At 47.8% G+C, this 19,900-nt stretch overlaps 2 protein-coding genes across 2 annotated transcripts in view; one reads left to right on the forward strand and one right to left on the reverse strand.

Annotated features, from left to right (window-relative positions):
- Positions 1-2,636, reverse strand: part of R3HDM2 (R3H domain containing 2) — a gene marked incomplete at its 3' end in the record, with an annotated part of 154,599 nt that extends 151,963 nt beyond the window's left edge. The window contains exon 1 of the mRNA XM_079715075.1: positions 2,555-2,636. The remainder of the gene's footprint in view (positions 1-2,554) is intronic.
- Positions 2,637-6,617: 3,981 nt separating this feature from the next.
- Positions 6,618-15,522, forward strand: INHBC (inhibin subunit beta C; the record flags this gene model as incomplete). Its single annotated transcript, XM_079715413.1, has 2 exons — positions 6,618-6,930; positions 14,777-15,522. 2 exons carry the CDS (start codon positions 6,618-6,620, stop codon positions 15,520-15,522), a joined length of 1,059 nt encoding a protein of 352 aa, XP_079571539.1.
- Between the last annotated feature and the right edge of the window lie 4,378 nt (positions 15,523-19,900).

A 19,900-nucleotide genomic window follows, 5' to 3' on the forward strand; every position in this document is an offset into this window, starting at 1 on the left:
CTAACCCATACAGCCCAGACCATAAATATTAACATCTTCAGTGTACTGAAAAATTCAAAGTGGAACCAGCCTACTCAGTTCTCTGGGGCCAAAGAGGTAAGGATGGTGATGTCTGTCTCATCAGGGATGTGAACAAACCTCAAGGCAAGAGCCTGCAACAGTAAAAATTCTAGCCACATGAAATCTGAGATAATCTTCCTCGGAGACCACCAACACCACACTCCATCCTCTCTGCCTTCAAAGTGCTTTCACTCAATGACCTGAAAGCACAAGACTTCTGTCAAAACAGAAACGTGGCAAGAACTGACAAAAAAAAAAAAATCTCAAGTTCTTCCAGTAAATACCTTACAAAATCCTAGTGGAAATACATGTCTCTCATTTATGGCAATGAGAGAGTTCAAGAATAAAACTCCTCTTCTTGGGGACTTCCCTGGTGGTTCAGTGGTAAAGAATCTGCCTTACAACACAGGGGATGCGGGTTTGATCCCTGGTCAAGGAACTAAGATCCCACATGCCACGGGGCAACTAACCCTGTGTGCCACAGCTACCGAGTTTGCACGCCTCAACTAGAGCCCACGCGCTCTGGAAGCTGTGCGCCACAACTACAGAGCCCACACACCCTGGAGCCTGCACGCCACAACTAGAGAGAAGCCCACACACCACAACCAAGAGCCCGCATGCCTCAACGAAGATCCCCCCCCCGTGCCGCAACTAAGACCCGACACAGCCAAAAATAAAAATAAATAAATCTTTAAAAACTCTTCTTTACCTACTCAATCAATAAATTTGTTGAGCACCTACTGCATATCAAGGGCTATACTAAGGGCTGAGGATACGGGAACTAACAAAACAAGACCATCTAAACCTCATGAAACTTACACTCTAATGCGGGAGACGAAATATGTACAGTATGTTATAGGTTGATAAGGGGTAAGGAGGAAAATAAAGCAAAATGGGATAGGAAGTTATGTAAATATATGTGGAGGAATGGCTTTGGAATTTAGAGAGCCAAGGAAATGTCACTGTCAGAGTGACATGAGTAAAGCCCTGAAGGTGAGGGTACAAGGCTATGCAGCTTTACACGGAAAAGGTGATCCATGAAGATCCAAGTGCCAGCTGCTGAGGCAGAAGTGTATCTGATGTACTCAAGGAACAGAGAGACCAGTGAATATGTCTGCGGTGGGGGGGCGGGGGGAGGTTGCTACATATCTTGGACTTTAAAGACAACTGTAAAGTCTCTGATTTTTATTCTGATAGACGAAGGTAACCAACTCCTCTTCAGACTTCTTTCAATTAAAAAAAAATCAGGCACCCTATTCTTATATGTGCAACTTTTAAAATTTTTGTTTTAAATTGAAGATCTACAGTGTAGATCCTAGAGTGGACGCGAAACTGGAACTTAAACTCTGAAATACAACTTTCGCTGACAGTTCATCAGACCTTCAAGAAAGATTCTCTGTTCTCTCAACTCTGTGGAGAACTGCAACAGGGAGAAAAAATACAACTAAAAGTGAACTGAATGGTCTAACTACTACCACTTTCTACCACTATTTAAGCCCGTTTTAGTCTTGATGTCCCAGACTCCAAAAAGGGGGGAAAAGATAGGAGAAATAAAACGAGGTGAAAAAAAAAAGCATTAGGAAGAAAGAGGAGCCACAAACAACGGATTCAAGTGCCTATCTAACTATCCAAAAATACAATAAAAAGGCAAGGAATGTGTGACATTCCTGAAGTGGAACCTGTCACCTCCCTCCTCCCCAGTCTCCATGCTGCCTACCAACATAGGGCTCAGGCTTCTCAATTTTGGTTAAATCTATTTGAAAATATATATATATATATGGACACTCATCCAACCAAGAGCTGAATTTAAATTTTCCCACACCTCTCTTTGATTTAATGAACCTCTGGGACTGTTATTCGATCATTTCTCATCATTATCCAAGAACAATTCACTCTGAGTGAATAAATATTCTGAGGACTTACTAGGCTAATGGTCACAAACGTTGAAATTTTGGGTTCCACAGGTAACCGAAATCGAGAAGAGTTTTCAGAGTAACTAGCCTCAAGAGTTAGTTACGAGCTTAGCGTAGGCCCAACTTTTAAGCTCCAGAACCATCTCTCTGTACGTTCCAACTCAAATCTCTGTCCCTGTAATGAACTCGGACACCAGCATAATCTGAAACACTCCAACACCTTTCCCTCCCATTTTTCCAAGGCTCAAAGGAAAACGGAGACCCAAGAAACACATGGAGCTAGTCACCCCCGAGCACCACAAGGGCGCAACAGTTTTTAGGTCCCACCGCACAGGCCACAGGTGGCGCCAGCCCCACACCCTCCGCCCCGCGCCCCTCGCTTCTCGCCTGAGCTCCCCGAACACACTTGGGGCGTCTCTGGCTTCGGGGCCGTCCTTCACGGGAAGCTCGGGCCCTGACCCACCGCCCGCGTGTCCGGGAAGTGCCAGCGCGGGGACCCAGACCGGGGGCCTCCGGCCGCCACGCCCCCTCCCCACGGGCCGCCCGCGCTGCCCGCCCCCTTGGCCGGGAGGTGGCCTCACCTCACGCGGGCCGTAGCCGGGAGGGCGCCCGCGTCTCCGCCCGCCGCCCGGGCTCACGGCCGCTCGGCTGCGGTTCGGCCCCGACGGCCGGCGGCGGCGCGCTTCTGGGGGCGGACTCTTCTCGGCCGGGGTTTCCCCGGGGCCCAGGGCGGGGGAGTAGGGGGGACTGGGGCGGGGGAGGGGAAAGGGGCTTGGGAAGGAGGGGGGAGAGGGGGAGAAAAGGGGGAAACCAAACCCGGAAAGGGAGAAAAGGGGGGAGGGGGAAAATCAGAAGGGGAAGAAAGGCCCAGAGTCCGCCCCCCGCTGCGGCCTGCGCGCTACGTCACCACGTCCGGCGTAATCGTCATCGCGTCTTGCGCCCGGAGCGTCCCTGCTTCCTGTGTGCCTGTCTCCACGCCTACAGACGCCCCTTGCCTACTCACGCACGTCCCCAGCCCGCACGCACACGCTGTCCTGTCCACACACGCGCTCGCTCTGTCGCCGCCGCGTTACCTCTGTCTTCAGCCGCCGATGCAGATCCACTGCGACCCTCAGTTCACCTGAAGCCCATCAAGCCTGTCAGATTCACCCTTGATTTAAATATAATACAAATAACTGTAAGTTAAGTTTACAGAGCACTTTCAAAGTAGCCTTTCACTTAGGACAGTGACTCCTGCTCCCGAAACAGCATATATGCAGTAAATATTTGTGGTATAAATGGATAAAGATCATGTGGTAGGTAAATGTCCATTCTTTCCAGATGTAAAAATTTAACTCTAAATAAAGTAGGTTTAAGTACATCCTATTTAAAATCACTTCTTCCCGCCACCACCCTCTAACCTGCAGTTCTTTTTTAAAAAGTCATCTTAAATTTGCAACCGCCCTGACGAAGTGAGAGAGTGGCATGGACATATATACACTACCAAATGTAAAATAGATAGCTAGTGGGAAGCAGCCGCATAGCACAAGGAGATCAGCTCTGTGCTTTGTGACCACCTAGAGGGGTGGGAGGGAGTCGCAAGAGGGAGGAGATATGGGGATATATGTATATGTATAGCTGATTCACTTTGTTACAAAGCAGAAACTCACACACCATTGTAAAGCAATTATACTCCAATAAAGATGTTAAAAAAAAAAGAAAAATTTGCAACCTCCCCACACTGACCATTCTAGGCAGGATCAATCTAGCTACTAATTACATGTATTTGCATCGTTTCTTGACCAACTCTCTCAAAGAAGCATTGTATTAAATATTAATACAATGTATTAATACATTGTATTAAATATTTAAGCATTAAATATTTACTATGTGACAGGAACTGCAGTAGGAAACAAAAAAATTATAGTATAATGTAAGTGCTATACTAGAGAGGTGTTCAATGTGCTATGGAAACACAAGAAGGAGCAATTAGTTCCTAGATGTAAGAGAGATTGAGTAAGCTACAGAGAAGCTAAAGGTGAAATTTCAGTTAACCTTGAAGAATATAAGTAGGAGTTCATCAGAAAGGCAAGAATGGAGATTCCAGAAAGGTCATAGAGGTAAGAACTCCTTTCCTTCAAGAATCAGCAAGTTCCAGGTTTTCAAGTTGGAGGCAGGAGACAATGACAGCCAGGAGGAAATAATGGCTAATATTTGTGGTATGTATGTATGTATATAGAATATGTAGCATTCTACATCTATTATTCCCGTTTAATCCTCAAAACAATAGGTATTACTGTTATGGTCATTTTGTAAGATAAGGAACCCTGAGGCACCAAAGTCCCAGATTTTGAACTGAGTTTATCTTCGAAGCCTGCTCTCAATCACTACACTATTAGAAATGTAACTGGAAAGGGCAGGTTTCAAAGGACCTGTGTGTCATAATGCAGAGTGAAACAGTTGGGTCTTTTAGGGACAAATGCAGTAACTGAAGAACAGCTAAGGCAAAAACATGAGGCATCCAGCCCTAAGAGAAGCCCTCCTCTGTTTCCCCCGATTTTGCTAACCTCTTATTCCCCAACTATTTGCCAGGGAGAAGGGGAGCAACTGAAGTCTTCAGATGTGAGGGGGTCTGGGAACTACATACTGTAGTTCGGACATGAAACAAATAGCAGTATAACTACCTCCCCCAACCTCAAGATAAGGTTATATCCATGAATGAAATTAGGAATATTAAAATGTTAGATAGGGCTTCCCTGTTGGCACAGTGGTTGAGAGTCCGCCTGCCGATGCAGGGGACGCGGGTTCGTGCCCGGGTCCGGAAAGATCCCACATGCCGCGGAGCGGCTGGGCCCGTGAGCCATGGCCGCTGAGCCTGCGCATCCGGAGCCTGTGCTCCGCCATGGGAGAGGCCACAACAGTGAGAGGCCCGCGTACCACACACACACAAAAAAAGTTAGATATAAGATCAGTCCCTGTAGGCTGGGAAACTATTAGAGAGTGACTACTAATAGGTACAGGGTTTCTTTGGGGGATGATGAAAATATTCTTAGTGGTGATGGTTGCACAACTCTGTGAATGTACTAAAAAAATGCTGAATTATATACTGTAAAGGGTGAATTTTATGTTCTGTGAATTATATCTCAATAAAACCCTTATAAATAAATTTATACTAGAAACTGAATAATAAATCTACTTCTATCACAGTGCTTAAAAAAAAAGAGGGGCTTCCCTGGCGGTCCAGTGGTTAAGACTCTGTGCTTCCAATGCAGGGGGCTCTGGTTCGATCCCTCATTGCGGAACTAAGATCCCACATGCCACTCAGCAAAAAAAAAGAAAAAAGAAAAAAGATCAGCCCCTGTTGAAGAGAGCTAAGAAACTGTGACACACAAAAATACAATCAAGGTAACTTGAGTGTAACTTCTTATAACCAGCCTGTAAGCCTGTAGTCTAGAATTTATTCACTCAATAAATATGTTTTAAACACCTATATTATATTGTAGGTCCTATGTGCAATGCTAGGAATATAGTGGTAAGCAGCAGAGATGACTTAAGTGACTGCACTACAGATGGTGATTGGGGGCATGGCCTCTAAGAAAGGAGAGTCCAGAAGGGCAAATATTGGCAGAATTTCTTCAGCACATCTAGAGGTGAGGGTACTCTGGCCCGCAAACAAACCTATGTAGCAAGAATAATAATATACTTTTATTAAGCCACTTACTCTGTGCCAGCCACCGTAAAGCGCTTTACAAAATTATTTAAATCTCAAAACTCTCAGATAACCATTACAGATCTATAATTACACATTAAAAATCCATAGGGCCAGACATGTTTCAGAATTCAGAAAATTTCAACTTCTAGAAAGGAAAAATGGAGAATTCCCTGGTGGTCCGGTGGTTACGACTCAGCGCTTTCATTGCCGAGGGCCCAGTTTCAATGCCTGGTGGAGGAACTAAGATCCCACAAGCCGAGGGGAAGATCCTGCAAGGCGCGCAGCGCAGCCAAAAGAAAAGAAAAAGAAAAAGAAAGGTAAAATGGTACGTATACTGTATGTATACTGTATATCGTATAACACCCCTAGGGGTAGCATCCCGTAATCAAGTAATGAAGACCCAACACAGCCAAAAATAAATTAAAAACAAAAAACAACAACCTGCATGACAATGACCTACAGTGTCCTGCCAATGACCCCCTCTTGTTTGAAAGTCATTCTTTAACATTCTATCTTAAAACCTCTGATCTCCGCACCCTACCTCTCCCCGCCACTGCCAGGCTTCCGAGCAAGGCTGTTGATCTGAAGAGGAATTTCATCTCTAACCTTTGTTCCCAGGCCTGGCAGCTCACATGGGTAACCCACTATCTCCCAAAGTTGGCCCAGGGACATTTCTTTCCCCAAACAAACCAACCTCCCCTCACATCCCCCACTCTGTAGTTTCACTGACTATGTGGCTTCTGCCAAGTTCTACCTGTAACTGGCTTCATCTCTCAAGTTGGATGTTTGACCGCTCTATCCCCTGCAACCAGGAGTAATGCCAGCTGGACACACTCTCCTTCCGGGGCCCCTGGCGGCTGGGAGGGAGCTGAGACCACAGCTGTGGAGACCCTGAGCCCCGGGGTTTGCGGCTCTATCTCAACTGTGTTGCTCAAGGAAGGCCTCCCCCAGCAATGACCTCCTCATTGCTCCTGGCCTTCCTGTTCCTGGCTCCAGACGCAGTGGCCACTCCCAGAGCTGACAGTCAGTGTCTGGCATGTGGGGGGCCCGCCTTGGACCTGGAGAGCCAGCGGGAGCTGCTTCTTAATCTGGCCAAGAGAAGCATCTTGGACAAGCTGCACCTCAGCCAGCGCCCAACACTGAGCCGGCCTGTGTCCCGAGCTGCTCTGAGGACTGTGCTGCAGCACCTCCATGGGTCCCCACAGGGGGCGCTTCCAGAAGCAGACATGGGACAGGAGTATGAGATCATCAGCTTTGCTGAGACAGGTGGGTTCTTGGTCTGTAGATCTTCCCCCAAACCCGATCTCTTAAGGAAGGGAAAAACTTCCTCCCCAATCTAACGCCTGACTTTCTCCCCAAAGCCATCCCAACTCTTGCCTCCCACAGCATGTAATCTCCCAATCCCAGGCTCCCCCCACACCCCCACCACCAGGCTCTCTCTTTGTAGTTTAGACTTGACCAATGGGCACCTGGGAAGTGGGTACGTTTCATTTCTTTTGAGACTGCCTGCCCCTATGTCCCATGGCTCCTCTCTCTGCAGGCCCACAAACTTCCACAGACTATGATGTGAGCCCAGACACTTCCTGGGCTTGGACCAGGGTCTGGGAGCTGGAGAGTCTGTCCTCCCTCTGGCCCTGGGATCCAGCCTCTCTGTACCCCACTACCCCAGATACATCATTTGGGTAAAAGGGAGAAAAGTAAAATACTGGGGTTACAATACCTCGCCACCCTACTCCTGTCCTCTTGCCTTGATTACCTCGGGTCCCCACATCAGAACAGGGCCAAAACGGGACTCAGAAAGGTATTTAAGGGATAGAGGATAAAGGCGAGAGAGTTCCTTCCATAGAGGGGAGAGGGGTTAGAGAATTTAGTGGGCAGCTGGAAAGAAGATCAAGAATTCAGAGACAGGGGAATTCCCTGGTGGGCCAGTCATTAGGACTCCACACTCTCACTGCCGTGGGCCCGGGTTCAATCCCTGGTCGGGGAACTAAGATCCCACAAGCTGTGAGGCACGGCCAAAAAAAAAAAAGAGAGAATTCAGAGACAGGATCTGAGAACCAGAACACAAACAAGTGATCTCTCTGGCCTCTGAGCTTCTTGCAAGTTCTTCTCTCTTAGGTTTAGAAGGCCCTTCCCATTCCTGGCCCCTTTCCCTTGGTCAGCATCTACTCCCTTCAAGATCCCGCACTCCCATCCTAAAAAAACCCATCCGGACCTGAAGGTGAGGGGCTCACTCCCTGGTGGCCCCCACACGCTCACTCTGAACCTGGACCTTCCTTATGGAATTGCCTGTTTCCAGGTTTTCTATGAAGTCTGTCTTCCCATAGAACGCAACCTCTTGAGGTCAGGAACTGTCATTTATTCCTCACATTATCATCAGAGGCTAGTGTATAGTAGAAATAGATAACACTTATACAGTGTTTACTGTGTTCTAAGCCTTTTAAATATACTAACTCCTTGAGAGCCTCACAACAAGCCAGTGAGGCAAATACTATTGTTACCCCATTTTAGAGGTGATGAAACTGAGGCACAAAGAGGTTGAGTAACTAGCTCAAGGTCACATGACCAGTAGGTGGTAGAGCCAGACAGCCTGGGTCTGGAATCCATGACCTTGACCACTCTACCACTCTGCCTCTTGCAAACATAGTAGATGCTCAATAAACAGCCAAACCATTCTGTAGTTCAGCTCGACCATGTCTAGAGTCCCCAGTGATGGATGAGACCCTATTCTACTTCAAAAGGGGGTTTCTGCTCATGATTAAGAACACAAACTCTGGAGCCAGATAAACTGGGCTCAAATCCCTGCTCAGCCACTTATTACTATGTGTCCTGGGTTGTTAATAGTCAGTTTTCTCATTTGCAAAACAGAGATAATGAGAGGAGAGTTGAGAGAATTAAGTGAGCTAATACAGGTGATGTACTTAGAAAGGATACGGTGGGAGGGAACTGAAGGTAGAAGACTCAGCTCCTGCCCACGAGGGGTTTAGTTGTTGCTGCTGGGAATAAATTACTTAGAATATAAGGCAGAGTGAAATAAATGCTAGATGAGGGCACAAGTGCTTAGTGGGCCAGAAGTAGTTCACTGGGACCTGGTAAGTCAGGGAAGTCTTTCAGAAGTTTGCAAATTGGCTGGCATTGTAGAGTAAGTTTGACTTCAGTGGGTAGAAAATGGTAAACAACATCCTAAATGGAAAAACATGAGTAAAAGTGTAAAGAAACTGACTGCATTTAGAGTTAAAAAGTAGTCTGGAGTGGATGAGCACGAGGTGGACAGATGGCCATGAACACCAAAATCCTGGTTGGTTTTTTTTTTCACCTTTGTATCCCTGATACTTAGCCCAGTTTCCTGGCACATTGTGACAGTAATGACAGTTACCAGGTATTTAGTGTACCTGCCTCCTCTCAGTTTATCCTTGCAATCACCCCCTAAAGTAGACTTTATCATTCCCATCTTAAGAATGCAGAAACTGAGACTCAAAGATAATTTACATGGCCAAGGTCATACGGCTTACAAGGGGCAGAATTCAAACACAGTTCTCTCTGACTTCAAAGTCTATATATACTTTCCACATATTTGCTAATCAATGAATGAATACAACATTTAGGCTGCAGGGGGCGTGACCTGAAATGAACTTGGAGGTGAGAATGACTGATGCCTGGATTCTACCTTTTACATTTAAATATTTTAGTTTGAAGTTTTCATTCCAATTTAAGCTATCATCTCCACCATCGTGTGAAAGAAAGATCTGAGAATTGTTCTTGCTGGAGATATGAAGAGAGAGAGCTTGGGGCCCTGGTGAAACTAGGGTAGGAGCCTTCAATGGTGTCCTGAAACTGGCTCTTACTGGCTCATGAGAGCTGATGGTGGACACCTCCCAACTGTACATCCAGTGGCATCACATTGATAGTTTGAAATTGGCCGGGATGGGAGAAGTTATACTGCAGAAACTGGCAAACACTACAAATCAGGGCCTTTTTTTTCCCCCTCTGGAATCCAGTTGTTAAATATTTACCAACACAACACTGCCTACGACCTTAAAATTCAAGTTATCTGCCTCCCACATACCTAACATACAATGCTGATTCAGGGACGGAATACATAGATACTTCTGTCCCAAATGGCGGATGGGGGAGGGAGACACAGAGCAGTCACTGGTCCATGAAAATTCTGACATCCAGCCAGGCACATATCTCAGTCTACCCCAAATCCAGAATTCCTTTGGTTAGGGCCTGGTTCTGCCCACTGGTAGGATTTTCCTCTCCTCTTAAGGAGAGCCTACCATTGCTCCCCTAGACTTCTAGATCCATTCTCTCAGCTCTTAGTGCCACCCTCTGAGATGTCTTTCCTTTTAAATAGGAAATGACCTGTGTTTGAGGCTAAGTAGTTTTCTCGGCCTGCATGCTGCCCAAAGAAGTTGGGAGCCCGGAGACTTCATTTTGAATCATCTCTGTCCCTTTTAGTCCAAACTGGTGCTGCTCTCACTATTAAAATTCTCTTTAACACTCTGTGAGCCTTCTAAATAATAAATTACAGTCTACTCACTCAGACAAAAGGCACTCCACTCTATCAAGACAGACCCTCCTCTTTAGGTTACAAGTCAGGATACCCTCTTACAAGTGGGATAACACTCTTAAGATTCTTAGAAGCCCTCTGTCTAGTTGAGAGGGTCTACAGAACATCTTAAATTTTAGATCTTAACAAAGATGTTAGATCTTAACAAAGGGTCTTACAGTTCCCCATTTATTATTTTGATCTTCACTCTGAAGCTGTTTTACTGGCAGTGCCCTGGATTTGGTTTTTGCCCTGAGACCATTTCTTAGTTTGATAACCTTTTTGCCAGAGAGAGAGTTGAGGGATGAAAAAAAATATTTTATTGTTCCATCTAGCAAGTCCTATTGGAAATGTTTTCTCTAAATTCTGCTTGAAAATTTAACAGTTCATTTTTTAGTTCATCTCACTCCTGAAATGCCTTATCATAGGCAGCTAAAATAAGCCAAATGGCACTTTCAGCATTCTGCCTGGAAATATCTTTAGCTAAATTCACAATTCTGTTAGATACCATTTCTAGCTTCCAGTTACCAGAGATGATAGCCAATACATAACACAGGTTCGCCTTTGTCCAGCTTCCAGTAGCAATTTCCTCACTGTCCTTCCAGACTTCACTAACAGTCTCCCTGCTGTCCTTCCATCCTCTGGCTGCCACCCAGTCCCAAAGCCAATGCTACATATTTTAGGTCTTTGGAGTACCCCACTTCTGATACTAATTTCTGTTTTAGTTATCCATTAATATGGCAAATCAGCTCAAACATTGAGTCTTAAAACAAAAAAATTCAATAGTTTCTGAGATTTTGTAATTTGACTGGACTTATTCTGGACAGTTCTCTCACTTCATGTGGTGTAACTGAGTTCATTCAAGCAACTGTGTTCAGCTAGGAACTCAGATGGGGCTAGAACATCTAAGATGGTCTCTCCGAAGTCTCTCTCCATATGGCTTCTCATCATTCAGTAGTCTAGCCCAAGTTTCTTTAAAGTTTTCCTACCTTAAAGTGTAAGTACTTACTAAGTTTCTGCTTGCATCGTGCTTGCTTGCATCTCATTGGCCAAATCAAGTCACATGCCAAGCCCAGAATTAATATGGGAAGGGATTGCACAAAACCATGAATATTGGGAGGTGTTGTTCCCTGGGGGTCAACAGTGTAATGGTCTATCACAGCCCCTGCTGGTCCTGTGTCTGCCTACCATAACTGGGGTGACATGAGGTTCTAAATGTTGGGTGCTAGTGACCTAGCAAGAAAAGATTAGCTGGGTCAATCAGACTCTTCTTTTAGGATTTTGGAATTGGAACACTGAAAGATCAGTTCACTTAGCTAGGAAGAGCTAAGTTAAAGGTTCTGTAGACTCAGGAGCTAGGGCCACCATTTTGGGACCTGAGGAAGGTGACAGGGAAGCAAATGAGGTAGATCCACAGAAAGAGAAGAATGGAGTAGACTTACATAGGGAGAGTGAGATGAGAGAGATTTTGTTGGCTCTGAGAGCTGTCAAGGGCAACCTTATTTCAGACCTTACAATTCGCACTAAGTCTAGATGAACTTTATTTTCTGCTCTTTTATGCCCATGAGAGTATCAGTGGCATTCCCACAATAAAGCATCCTTTACTTAAAATAAATAAATAAATAAATAAAAATAAATAAGGGTTGCTAAGGCCAAAGCATAATGGCATTTAATTGCCTCCGAAAAGAGTTTGGCTTTGGGCTTCCCTAGTGGTGCAGTGGTTGAGAGTTTGTCTGCCAAGGGAGGGGACATGGGTTCGTGCCCCTGTCCGGGAAGATCCCACAGTGCCGCGGAGTGTCTGGGCCCGCGAGTCATGGCCGCTGAGCCTGCATGTCCGGAGCTGGTGCTTCGCAACGGGAGAGGGCACAACAGTGAGAGGCCCCCCCAAAAAAAGAGTTTGGCTTTATTCATCAATAAGGTTTTTGAAACCATGAATTTTATGATCTAGCCTTTTTGGAAAATAATTCTTGTGTCAGCATAAAATAAGAATTAAAGAATGAAAGACCATTCACTCACCAAATGTTAACTGAATGCCTATTATGTACTAGGTACTAGGGATACAGTGGTAAACCATACAGGCACAGTCTCTACCTTCATGGAGTTTACATTCTAGCTGGGAGCAGGGAGGGGTAGAAGGGGAGGGGAGGATAAGCAAATGAACAAAAAACCAAGATGATTACAGAGAGTGATAGTGGCTATAAAGACAATTAAGCAGGATAATGTATTAAAGAGGTGAGGGTAGAGTTGAAGGCTGCTTTAGCTAGGTTAGTCAGGGAAGCCTCTCTGAAGAGGTGAATTTGCACTGAATGCCAAAAAGGAGCCAGTCATTCAAAGAGCTTGGAAAGATATTCCAGGCAGGGGAAATAGCAAGTGTAAAGGCCATGAGGTGGGTCCATGTTTGGTGAGTTCAAGGAACAGAAAAAAGCCAGTATAGGTAGACTATAGTCATTAAATGGCAGAATGCCTAATCATACGTGTTTCCTATGTTAAGGGGTTTAGCTTTTATTCAAATAGCAATGGGAAGCCTTCGAAGGGTTTTAAGCTGAGAGGATTAAGCTGATCAGATTTATGTTATAAAAAGATCACTCTGTGACCTACCTGGCAGTCCAGTGGTTAAGACTCTGCGCTTCCACTGCAGCGGGCACGGGTTCGATCCCTGGTTGTGGAACTAAGATCCAACAGGCCACAAGGCACAGCAAAAAAAAAAAAAAAAAGAGGTCACTCTGGCTGATATGTGAAGAATGGTTTTGGGTGCAAGAGTGGACCACTTGGCAAGCTATTGCCATAGTTCAAGAAAAAGATGATTGCAAGTTGAACTAATGTATGGTAGAGGAGGTGGGGATAAGTGAAATTATATTATGAACTGGAGATAGAGTTGACAGGTCTGCAGATAATTTCAAAGAAGGGAATGAGGGCAAGCAAGACTTTGGTTTAAGCAGTGCATTTACAGGGAAGGGGAAGATTGAAGAAGGAACAGATTTGGGTTGCAGGGGATAAATCTAGAGTTCTTCTTTGAACATGAATAGTCTGAGATAGCATTGGATATCCAAGTGGAATATCAAATCAGCAGCTGGATATACAAGCCTAGGCTCAGGGAGAGGTCAGGGCCATGGATATAGATATCTGGGAGTCATCAGCATATAGATGGAATTGAAAGCCAGGGGAATTGATGGGTTCTTTCTGGGAGAGAGTATAGATAGAGAAGAGAAGGGAGCTTAGGACCTCCAACATTTAGAGGTCAGGCAGAGGAAGAGGAGCTGTCAGCAAAAGAGACCAAGATGGAGTGGCCAGAGTCACGAAAGCCAAGAGAAGGAAGTATCTCAAGAAGGAAGGGGGGCTTCCCTGGTGGTGCAGTGGTTGAGAATCTGCCTGCCAATGCAGGGGACACGGGTTCAAGCCCTGGTCTGGGAAGATCCCACATGCCGTGGAGCAACTGGGCCCGTAAGCCACAACTACTGAGCCTGCACGTCTGGAGCCTGTGCTCCGCAACAAGAGAGGCCGTGACAGTGAGAGGCCCGTGCACTGCGATGAAGAGTGGACCCTGCTCACCGCAAATAGAGAAAGCCCTTGCACAGAAACGAAGACCCAACACAGCCCAAAATAAATAAATTTATTTAAAAAAAAAAAAAAAAGAAGGAAGGGATGGTTAACTGTGTCAAACACTGCTTAGAGGTCAGGTAAGATGAACATAAAGAGATGAAACCATTGGATTTGGCAACGTGGAAGGTGTTAGTGATCCTGACAAGAGCAGGAGTGGAGGAAACAGAAACCCAATTAATGTGTTTCAATAGGTCAGGTGAGGGATGAAGAGGGGAAACTGAGCCACAGTAACTGGTACAGGAAGAAATGCATAGCCGTTAGAACCACTGTGGTGAGGAACTGGATGTGGGGAGTTTCTAAAGGTGATAAGGAAGGTAATGATGCCCTAGGAATGGAAAGAGAGATTTCCATTCTTAGAGGAGGAAATAATGATTTCCACGTGGGATAAATTGATTTTAATATGCTGGCAGGATGTGGCAAAATTAAGCAGTTAGAAGTTTAGGCCTGAAGCTTGATGATTCCCAAGGTGCAAAATGATCTGGACTGGGCATACAGATTTGGGAATCACCAGCACAAAATTTGTGTTGGCTGACTGTGAGTATGGGTCAGAGCTCCTCTCAGTGTAGAGTAAGAGGAAATAGGACTTCCCTGGCGGTCCAGTGGTTAAGACTCCTCGCTTCCACCGCAGGGGTCGCAGGTTCTATCCCTGGTTGGGGAACTAAGATCCTACATGCTACATGGCAAAAAAAAAAAAAAATGGAAAGGACAGACCCTGGAGAACTCTTGCATTGGAGGGATGGTGAGAGAAAGAAAAGCCAGCAAAGAAAATCAAGGAAGAATCATGAGAGTTGTGTCATGGAAACCAAGAGAGAAAAGATTTTTAAGAAGGAAGGGGTAGTTAACGAGGCCAACAGTGTGGTCGAGAAAGAACAAAGGGAATTCAAGCATGCTGAGAATAGATATGTAGTTGGTAGAATTGACTCAGAAAGCCACACTGACTGGGGCTTCTTGTGTCCACAGGTCTCGCCAACATCGACCAGACTCGTCTTGACTTCCACTTCTCCTCTGATAGAAGTGTTGGCGGCCTGGAAGTCCAGCAGGCCAGCCTCATGCTTTTTGTGCAGCTCCCTCCCAGTACCACGTGGACTTTGAAGGTGAGGGTCCTCGTGCTCAGCCCACACGCCACCAACCTCACCTTGGCCACTCAGCACCTGCTGGAGGTGGATGACAGTGGTTGGCACCAGCTCCTCCTGGGGCCTGAAGCTCAGGCTGCCTGCAGCCAGGGGCACCTGATCCTGGAGCTGGTCCCTGAAGGCCAGGTAGCCTGGAGCCCAGTCATCCTGGGTGGGGCTGCCCATAGGCCTTTTGTGACAGCCCGTGTAAGAGTTGGGGGCAAGCACCGCGTTCGCCGGCAAGGCATCGACTGCCAGGGTAGGTCCAGGATGTGCTGTCGACAAGAGTTCTTTGTGGACTTCCGTGAGATTGGCTGGCACGACTGGATCATCCAGCCTGAGGGCTACGCCATGAACTTCTGCACAGGGCAGTGTCCCCTGCACGTGGCAGGCATGCCTGGCATTGCCGCCTCCTTTCACACCGCGGTGCTCAATCTTCTCAAGGCCAACACCGCTGCGGGCACTGCCCGAGGGTGGTCATGCTGCGTGCCCACTGCCCGGCGCTCCCTGTCTCTGCTCTACTATGACAGGAACAGCAACATTGTCAAGACTGACATACCTGACATGGTGGTAGAGGCGTGTGGGTGCAGTTAGTCTGTGTGTGGTACAGGCAGGCTGAGGTGGGATAGGCAAACGTGCCCTGACAGAGGCGCTCTTCCTTGAGAGGAGGGGGTGGCCCCGTTACTGCCTCTGTCCAGAAGATGGACTCCCTCTTCCTGAGCAACTTATGTGAATTATCCCAACCTTGACGTGAGGAGATCTTCATCAAAGGAGAAGCACTGTCATCTAAGGAGAGTCACTGTACCATCTTCATAACGACCAGCCCCTCTCCTAGAGCAGAGTCCCTGCAGCAAGCTCCAAGTGCTCAACTGCCACCCTAGGGACTCTCATCCACCTCCAACCATGAGCAGTGCCATCTGGTTCCCAGACAGATACCCATAGCCCAACTTTAATCCAGCCCACAATCCACTATGCCTCCCTGCCCGTTCTACTCAATGTCCCCCACTCCAGGATGAGTTGACCCAGCCCCTTCCCCTGCTTTTCTGGATCTCCAGAGAGGCCCTTCCTTAGATTCACCAAACATTCGATCCTCTCCGTGTATTGAGCCCCTTTCCTCTTACTTGCCCAATGGGCTGCTAAAGGCTCTCTTGGCCCACTCTCATCCACACTTTGTCCTTCTCCGTCCTGCTCCATGCCCTTGGGGTCTGACTCACCTGAGTTCCTTTGGCCTCTGGCTTCCTGCTGAGTTTGACTAAGAGGAGACAGAGGCAGGAGATCAAAGGATAGGAGGAGACAGAGGTCAGGGTGTTTCTTATTCCTCCTCCTTCTGCCTAGGTTCCATGGTTCTGTGTGAGTGTGGCTGCGTCCATGTCCCTACAGCTCCTGTCTAGCTCCCCACCCCCTCCATGGCTCCGGCTCTGCCTAAGTTTTGATATCACCGCTTCCATGCTATGGGCTTGTAATGGCTTTCCATTCTTGCTGGTCCCTGGATGCTTCAATATCCCTCCTTGGTTCCCTTAACCCTGCCCATACCTCTGTAAAGAAGTCCTTCATTAAGTCTTCTTAGTGATGCAAACACAGACAGCTGAGTGGGTCTTTTATGTCCTGCCAGGACCCTGACTGCCACCCCAGATGACACAGAGCCTGCCTGCCCTGCCCACTTTTCTCTCCTCACAGCCTCCTTGGGGCTGAGCTATTATGTCCATCCGACACATCATGACTCTTCCTTTGCCAGGCTGCTTCCTTTTCTTTCTTAGGCCCCCTCCTCCCTCCCAGAACCATCTTTGCTTGTCTTATGGCTAATAAACACCTGGGTTTTACCTGCTCCTCTCCCCGCTCTGTCCTCGCTCCAAGAAATGAGACAGATCAGTGCTCAGTCAGCAAGTAGGTGACAACCTGTGGGCACACACGGGGGAGGCAGAGGCATGGCTCCCAGCTGGCTGCCTTCCCTTCACTCACCCCCAGGGCTCCAGCCAGGAGTCCTGTCTGGAAGCTGGAACTGGCCAAGGGCCATTTGAGCAGGACAAGGAGAAGAAAAGGAAGGCCTGGGGTGAGGAGAGGGAGGCATTTGCTCTGAGACTGGGTCCTCTCTAGACCTTTGCCCTCTTCCCCCACCATCTCCTCCCTTTGGTTGGACAGCCCTGAACCATGGGGTCAATATTGTCTGCAGCCCAAGGCCGAGTTTGCGCAAAACCCATGTGTCCTTTGGGAAACGTGATGTCAGTGTTTGCTCAGCATATAACCCCCTCCTATCTAGGTCTGAGGTCCTTGGAAATGGAACCCTAAAAGGAGAAAGTCTGAAAGAGACCTCCTGGGGGACTGCAAATCTGAGCTGTGGGGCTTCAGGAGCAAACTCATGGAAGTTATCTCCACTTTGACTTGAGGAAATCTTCATCTAAGCAGAGAAGCTAAGGAAGTTTCTGGTGGCTCTGCCTGCCCCTTCCACCGCTGTCTCCCACTCCCAGTCCACCCGTCCCCCAGATCTAACCTCCCTCCCTCCAACTGTAGCTTCAGTCCCCAGGGCCAAGAGTAAGGTGAGGAGAAGCGAGGCTCTTGCCTTGGGGGCAGAATTTTAAGGGGATGCCAAAAAATACATCAGTCAAGATAAATAGGATCTTAATGCAATATTTTACAAAATCAAAATCAATGCAAAAAAATCCAAGATGAACAAAATAGCAAATTTTAAAATAAACTAAATTTAGAAGGGATCAGTATTATTCCCTTTCCTTTTTGGCTCTGTCTTTGACAAAAAGGAGAATGAGTGGAATTGTCTTCTTCCAAACCTTTTCTTCCAGAGCTCCCTGGCCCCTAACTCTAGACTTGGTCAGGCTTTTCTCTTTTAGGCAAGATAATCACTCAGGCTCCTTCTACTTCCTTACCCACCCTCAAGCCTGTCTCTACCCCCCAGCCCCCAACCAGGTTGGTGGTAGGGCGGGCCTGGGAGGCAGATGGCTGGGGTATTTATAACCTGGGAGCACTTCTTGAGAAAAGTGACTAAGATGCTAAGAGCATATTTATAGCTGGGTTCTGACGTAAGTGTCAGTAAGGAGGTAGGGGCAGGCCAGGCACAGCAGCAGCAAGAGGGTAGGAAGAGCTGGAAATTGGGGGCATCTGACACAGAGGGGAGGGGAGAGATGAGGTCAATGACTCCTGCAGCCACTTCCTGTTGCTTCGCTTGACTCAGGCTCACCCACAGGTAAGCCCTCTGAGACAACACCATGGGCAGAAACCTCTGCTTTGCAGTTCTGTGGTCCAGACCCCAGGGGGTAGAGAGCTGTCACTCACCAGCCTGACCGATAGAGAGGGAGCTGGGAGCTGGGGAGAGCCCTGGATAGATGGGCTTGAATATGACTCAAGACCTAGGGTGGAGAGGAGCATCTAAAAGTCTCATTGGCCCCCTCCCCACCACAGGTGCCCTAAGTTTCTAGGAAGAGCCTGGCACCCATCACCACGCTCCATTGCCACGTGTCAGCAGCGATGAGATCCAAAACCAAACTGAAGTTAGCAGCGATGTGGTCCTGATGACAGCTTCTGCTCTCCAGCAGCGGCGAGGGGAGAGAGCTGAGGGACCAGCTTCTCTGTATTCCGGTGTAGAGGCAGGGTCCCCAGAGTGAGAGGTTGGGAAGCGCTCTGAATCTCTCCACTCCCCAGAGCAGCCCCTTGCCTGGGAAGCTGGTCAGCGCCAAGCCTGCTGCTGTCCAGTGGCTCAGCACTGCCACATGGTGGACACTGGTGGTACTGAGCCCTAGCCCCTAAGGCACCACCTCTCCTCCCCTGTGCCAGATCTAGTAGTCTCTCTTGACAGCCCCCACTGGCTGAATAGTGGGGAGACTAATAAATTGGAATAGGGGTACATTTCCAAATCACACTCACTTCCTCCCAGCTTCTTGAAGAGACTTGAGCACAAGGAGAAAGGCTGGCATGAGGCCTTGGTTAGGCCATTTAAAGCCAGTGAGCAGTGTGGTGAGGAGGGCTGGTATTGGGACTAAGGTTGCTGTACTGGCCATGCTTTGTTCTTAAAAGTCCATAAACCTGGGCTTCCTGGTGGCACAGTGGTTGAGAATCCGCCTGCCAGTGCAGGGGACACGGGTTCAATCCCTGGTCCGGGAAGATGCCACATGCTGCCGAGCAACTAAGCCTGTGTGCCACAACTACCAAACCCGCGTTCCTAGAGCCCGTGCTTGGCAACAAGAGAAGCCACCGCGATGGGAAGCCCGTGCACTGCAATGAAGAGTAGCCTCCTCACGCAGCAACGAAGACCTAATACAGCCAAAAATAAATAAATTAATTTTTTAAAGAAAGTCCATAAACCCTCCATTTCCCACCACCATGAACAGACGCTGGCACCACTTCTAGGATATCCCAAATCTAGGCAGTTCTTACAGTGCCCTGAAAGAGAACCAGTAGCTGGGGACAGGCCCTTCCAACTCCCATGCCCCTCTGCCATCCTTGATGGACTCTGCCCTGCTGTAAGATTGCATCACCACTACCCCCACCTCTCTAGGCTTCCCCAGACATCACAGTAACATGCTACCCCCCCACCCAATGCTCCAGCCCTCGTCCACACTGTGCTCCAGTCCAACTGGACTCTGGGCGGTCAGCACAGGCAAGGTCAGGGGGTGACTTCTGTGCCCCGTGGCACTGCCACCTTGGCCTGGGCAAGAGGACTCCGTTCCTCCCACCCCCAGCCTCTCGCCACTGTACCAGCCCCATTGCTAGAAATAAAAAGACCAGAGTTCACCTTCCAGCCCAGAGAAATAACCACTGGGATTCCCAGCTGCCTCATGGAAACTGCTGCAGCAGCGGTGGATGGGCAAGCTAGACAGACTGTAGGTATGGGGGAAATTGCCCTTCCCACCTTGCTCGTATGGAGTTCCCTCCCCCGAGCCCCAGACCTTGGGGACTGAGCACGTGAAATCATCCTCCTTCTTGCATCATGCGTGTCCACATAGCCCCCCCACCCCCCTACCCC

This window comes from Hyperoodon ampullatus, assembly GCF_949752795.1.
Source record: "Hyperoodon ampullatus genome assembly, chromosome: 11".
In the NCBI taxonomy this organism is placed as follows: domain Eukaryota; kingdom Metazoa; phylum Chordata; class Mammalia; order Artiodactyla; family Ziphiidae; genus Hyperoodon; species Hyperoodon ampullatus.